The 6,180-nt window shown below is 39.6% G+C and overlaps 1 protein-coding gene across 1 annotated transcript; it reads right to left on the reverse strand.

Annotated features, from left to right (window-relative positions):
* Positions 1-4,188: 4,188 nt before the first annotated feature.
* Positions 4,189-5,890, reverse strand: LOC104463373 (cytochrome P450 1B1). Its single transcript, XM_010075681.1, has 2 exons — positions 5,886-5,890; positions 4,189-4,845 (listed from the first exon to the last, which is right to left on the reverse strand). The coding sequence occupies exons 1-2, from the start codon at positions 5,888-5,890 to the stop codon at positions 4,233-4,235; spliced, it is 618 nt and encodes a 205-aa protein (XP_010073983.1). The 3' UTR covers positions 4,189-4,232.
* Positions 5,891-6,180: the final 290 nt, after the last annotated feature.

The raw sequence follows: 6,180 nt of genomic DNA on the forward strand, positions 1-6,180 counted from the left end.
AGGTTGGGAGAAACGAGATTGTGGAAATAAAGTCTACTCTTGTAGAGCTGTCCTTGCTAACATAAAGTGATCCATCACTGAATATACCAATATTTTTTAAATCCCTTATCTCAACTTGAATGAAAGATGTTACTACAATTCTGGGAGATGGACTAAGTGTGTGCATGCACACGTACACAGAGAAAGCAAGTGTGCGATGACATGTGGCTTTCCTGAACCACTGAAATCACAACAACCTGAGCATGAAAAATTTTTAAAGGAAAAATCTTGTCTTGAATACAGCTGCTTAACTTCTTTGTGCTTTATTTCATGAAGAAAGAGCAACATGTACTTGTCTAGCATTGCTATGGCGACATCCAGTCACAGGTTGGATAGGGAGGCAGTGACAGTGCAAACACATCTCATGAGATGTGTGTGACTTGCTGTTCAATGTGACCTTGCCCAGTTTTGAAAATCATGTTTGTTTTTCTACCAACTGTTCCAACGAAATAGATGGAAAAGGGAAATACAGAATTAAAAACCAAAAAATTTCAAGCCAATTTGCTGGGTTAGTCTTATTCTATTTTCTTAACACTTGGTACTGGCTTCAGAAGGCAATCAGAAACTTTCAGTTCCCTCCTCAACTGCTATAAATAGTATTTGTAGTGATCTCCAAGAACGCCACCTTCATGCCAACTTCTGGCTGCATCAGCACTGCACCTTTCAGCACTAAGGTAACAGGTCTTGCTATAAAAATGTTCCTGTCAACACTGAAGAGGGAGTCTAGACTCAGCTGTAGACAGCTGGTAAAGCAGAGAAATACCTAGAAATGAACAGGAAGCAGGGACAGTGTGGCAGCATTTCTTGACGGTATGAAGTTGCTCTTGGGTTTTACCTGGGGAGGACACCTGCTCTGTATCTACACTGTGTCCCATGGGTCGGCCCCAGCCATATATGCACGGCATGGGGTGTCTCTGGACACTACACCACCTCCACAGGTACTAAGCTACTTCTAGGGGGTCTTTGTAAGCTGTCTTCAACATGTGCTCCTTCTGATTTCACCAACTCAGCCTGTAACTCAGAATCCTACCCCCTTAGGGAGAAACTCCAGCTGAAAATATCCCAAATCAGGAGGAAACCACTGTTAGTCAGTCTGCCCAGCCTTCTGTCCCACCCAGCTTTTGTTCCACTTCCTTGAGGTAGGGAAAAAAGGAAGGTCTTTTCCAAGATGGCTCTGAAAGAAGCAGGCTTGGGTAGTAGAGCAAGAAAGACAAAGGGGGGGAGTGGGAGAAGAGGGGCTGCTGCATTGCAAAGAAATGTTTTATAAATGCAGTAACAGCCACCCTTCACCACAGGATTGCCTTGATTTAGTGAGAGGTTGCACTGCAAGGGCACGCTGAGGCCTGTTTGGCCCTGTGATTTCCTTCCGGGCTTTCCTGATGACACACACCAAGGGCAAAACAACACAAATCGAGCCCAAGGGCAGCGGTGGGGATCCAGCACCAGGAGTATATAGATGCCAGCACTAGATACAGGAGGAAAGAAAGAGAAAGGAAAAGAAAACCAGGTTGTGGGCTTGAAATAAGGGGAGGTGGAAGCACACTGGAATGCCCAAGGGAAGAATATAGCATAGGAGATAGTGCAGGCTGAGGAGAGATTCGCAGGTATTAGAAGAAAGCAAAGGGCATGAGAGAATTCACATCGATGCAGAGACAAGCAGCAGGCAATGTTCTTAGCAAGGAGCACAAGGAAGATGAACGCAGATGGAAAGGTGTAAACAAGCAGGCAGACCTTGGAAGTTGTAAGGGCAGGATGGAAAAAAACCCTAAAATCCAGAAATGGAAAGAAGGTGAAACGAATATGAACAAATATCTAAAATAATAACGCTTTCCAAATCAGAAATAATAATTTTGTTTATCTTGATGCTAGAAAGCCATACATAAAGTAAGCAAAGGCAGTGTAAGAATAATTTTATTTTGTATTTTGGTAACATAATGATACATCTCAAAATGACCATAAAAGTTAGCTTGCTGAACAACTGCATACATTCTAAATGGGTGCCACTAAATTTCAGTAACTTCACAGATTATATGAGGCATTATTTGATCGACAGCTATATAGTGTATGACCCCTGGCAGACATGAGCAGAGTGAATGGATGTTGCATTAGTAGCCAATGCACAGTTAAAGCTTTTGAAAGAGTACAAAATTGCAAAAGCTGTTTTAATTAAAAAATGAATCAGTGATGCTTTCATTAGAATAACTATTCAGTTGTAGGTTACATCCTTTATATTTTTTTTAATAACAATACTTACAAAGCTACAAGAAGAATTGTCTTGCTAGCATTTGATCTAATGTAGATCTCCATATGAAAATGCTGAGTATCTTTATAAAGCTTTTCACAGGTATAGGCTAAGTTCTGGGATATCACAAACGTGTACATAATTCAGAAAAACACCTGAGGTTACTCCTTGTGTATGTAACAGAAAGCTTTTTTTAGCTCTAAAAGAAGAAGACAGTTGCCATATGAAGTCAGAGGCTTTAAACAGGAACACTACTACTATGTGGGGTTATGGAACAGTACTCTTAGGCTTGATTCATGTCATTAAAATCAGTGGTGAAGCTTGTACTTAAGAAGATCGTGATTGTGTTGTTAACCCCGCTCTGACCAATGTCAGTACGAGTTCTGTCACTGCTGCCAACACAACTAAGACTGGTCATCAGAAGACCCAGTGCAAATAGTTACTTGCTTGGCTCTTGGCAGAGCTACTCTACTGTGTAGCACTGCACCTTTACTTTTCTAGCTCTACTTACATCTTAAATAGTACTAGGCTGAACAGAGCAAGTCATGTGAGGTACTCTCATTTCTGATGGATTTCATATGCAATTGAAGGTGATCTGCAGCTCCAAAGAAGTGCCCAACACTTTTCATAAACAGGCATTTACCTAGGGTGTTTTGCTCTTTAGAAAAATACATGCCGCTTTATGCACACAAACATTAGCCAGAGGTTCAGCGTTTCACATGTATGTTTTACTTTAAAATAATAGTTTTGGAGGGTTTTTAAATTTGTAGTCCTTTACCTCAAAAAATGTTAAAAGTACTTTTTCTTCAGTTAATGGGTACTTAATCATGACATGTAATGTTAGTTTTCCTTTTGAGACTTTGTTCCAAGCAAATCATAGTGAAAGTACATAGCTGATTTTTGGATATACCATTTAACTCAAGCTAACAGAATGACTAGTTGAGTAGAGCTGTATTTGCTGTATGCTTTACTTGAGGCTTGTGGTATTAAAGTTTCAATATAAAACTCCCAAATTCTCATTTCTAAATACTTCAGCACATGTGCATTTTACTGGACCTACCCCTGTGCCTAGGGACAGGGATATTAACTCTTCACTAGAGAAATACAAAGTCCAGCTCTACCTTTACACAACTTTCTAATTCAAATATCTATTTTGTTCATGAATATGCTAATGAACAGATTAGCGTATAGCTTCTATCACCCTTGCCATGTGGTGACCTATCAAATCTGATCTTTCAAAACTTAATGAAAAGTTACTATATTAGGACATTTTGTTCATTCTCATATAAAACACGAATTTCATTTTCAAATATGCTTATAAGCAAGTCTATTTTTTTTAGTCATTTATGTAAACACTTTGGAATGCTAAAGGCAAGACTTTCCATTGTCGTTTTACCAAAAATCATTTGAACACTTATTATTGAGGCATTAATGTACATCACAGCAGTCACAACACAGGAGCTGCCATGTGCCTATGGCATTTTCCAGTAGAGTGAATACAGAGGCAGGCTGCAGTGTTCTCAGCACCCCCTTTTTTTTTTTTTTTCTTTTCTTTTTTAATAAGAGATTTCACTTTGGGATATGGAGTCACTGAAGGCAAACCTAGTGTTAAGGCATAGCACATGGAGACGTGGAAAGGATTGTACAAATGGTTCCTGGAGATGCTCAAACCAGTCAGTAGATAAAAGCACTTTACAATGGCAACTTCTGTGAACAAGCTAGGAAAGAAAAGGCTGGCTTTCAAATTGCATATGTTTTATCATTTAATATATTAAACTGTTCCCCTGGCTCTCCTTCTCAAATTAAAAAGAGGAATGAATTATACCTTGTGTAGTTTTTGTTCCTGCTCTTGTAAGGTTGGCAATTTTCCAAAAAAGACCACCAGAACAAACTATATCTTATTTAAGTCTAAAAAGTGAGAAGGGTTATCTTTAGATGGAAGGTTTATTGCTTAGGCATTTGCTGACAGCTGGTTTTCACTGGCTGCTTTCTCTGCTTGCAGTCTTTGGACAGCCTGATCCAGCAAATCCATAGTATCTCTAAGTGTAACATTCAGGGTAAATGGCTTAGGTTTAATGGTCAACCCATAGGTAAAGTCCATTTTCGGGTCCTCGTTTGGATTAGCAGTAAAATTGCACTGATGCACCAGTATGGAGGTAAAGAGAAACAGCTGCACCTTGGATAACTCCTCTCCAATACACCGACGTTTTCCCAGTGAGAAAATCATCACGCTACTAGTAAGATCTTTATTGATGAATCCATTCTCATCCAGGAATCTTGTTGGATCAAAATCCTCTGGGTTGGACCATTTTGCTGGATCGTGATTCACTGACCACTGATTAACAAAAATCACGGTGTCCTTGGGAATGAGGTAGCCCATGATGAAGGTGTTGGCTGTGGTGGCATGCGGGATAGTAACAGGCACAAAGCTGCTGAAGCGCATGGATTCATACAAGAAAGCCATGATATAGGGCAAGCGGGGCTGATCTTCAGCACACGGCAGACGGTCTCTTCCAACAATCCTATCCACTTCTTCTTGCATTTTAGCCTGCACATTCGGATACCTGTCATTTAAAGTAAGATGTGTGTATGTCCGTAACACTTTCAAAGGATTTTTCTTAAAAATAATCCTTGCTGTAAACATTTTATACAGTACCTCACCCCCACTCTAAATAATGCAGTTTGAGCAAAGTTTAAAAATATTGCAGAAATGTGTGGACTTCATGGAAAACATTGAGAGGAAAAGCCAAACTTACAATGCGATGGTGTCATTTTAGATTTGCTTAGCTTTCACTTGTTAGAGGGAAATCACATGTAACTGATTCTCAACATAAAAAATGAAACTAACTTAAATTGTGCTGAAACTGAATATTCTGATCCAATTTTTGAAATTCTAACTAAAATTACTTGTCTGTTTTAAATACTGGGCTTTCTGTGGGAAGGAGAATTTGGTTTTCCAGCTCTCTAGGTGACTTCTAAAAGATAGCATGGAGTTTGTTATCACTAGATGTATTGCATTCATATGAAAGTCTGCAGTTTTTAAACTTAAAAAATCCCTGCTAATAATTGTTGGAAGAGCTTTATGAACATCCCACTCTTAGTTTGTATATACTTTCTCTAATTAATACCAAAATATGTTTTCTTTATACTGCATTTTCAGACCACTGTCTTGAAGTCTGGGTAGTTTGTAAGACTACACAGTAACCAAACAAGATCAAAAGATTAATACATTTTCTTATTTTCTTTTGCTCGTATAAAAGCATGCATTTCTCCAAGGAGCCTTTATTTGCTTTTTTTAAGTATTCAAGTTTGGTGTCTGTGTCCTTGCCTTTTCCTCTTGTGGCGGGTCTACCTGTTAAATGCTGGGCAAATGTAAGAAATGGGGAGAAACCCAACAGGTTACGTGAACGCTGGGCATCATACCCTTAGCTTGAAGTGGTAACTATTTGCCTGTTTTTCAAGAAGTAGCTGAGTAGATCATGTTTCCGTAAGCCTACAAATTATGCAGATGATGAAAGAAAAAGCCAGTACTGGCAAGGAAATCAGTGTTATGCCCTCTTGTATTAAGCCACCTCGCGCAGAAGGGTGGTTTTCCCCCAGTCACGCCATGGCGATAAAGGCACGCACCGCTGGCAAATTAATGTAGCAGCGGGTTTGTAAACGGGTGCACGAACTCTTTACCTTGCTTAAGCTGCTGTTATCCTGTTCCTATGATCTCCTTCATCTTGACCTGCTAAAATCTGTTACTTTCAGGTTTTATTCGCCTGCCTTTTTGCCAGCTTCTCATTACACACCATTACCTGATCGCCAGAGTACTTTGTGGTGTTTTGTGGGGTTTTTTTTCCTTTCTTATCTTTTTTTTTTCTGGCAGGTTTCCCACAGCTCCCGTGTCAGCTGAG

Source organism: Pterocles gutturalis, unplaced genomic scaffold (genome assembly GCF_000699245.1).
Source record: "Pterocles gutturalis isolate BGI_N339 unplaced genomic scaffold, ASM69924v1 scaffold45062, whole genome shotgun sequence".
NCBI lineage: Eukaryota > Metazoa > Chordata > Aves > Pterocliformes > Pteroclidae > Pterocles > Pterocles gutturalis.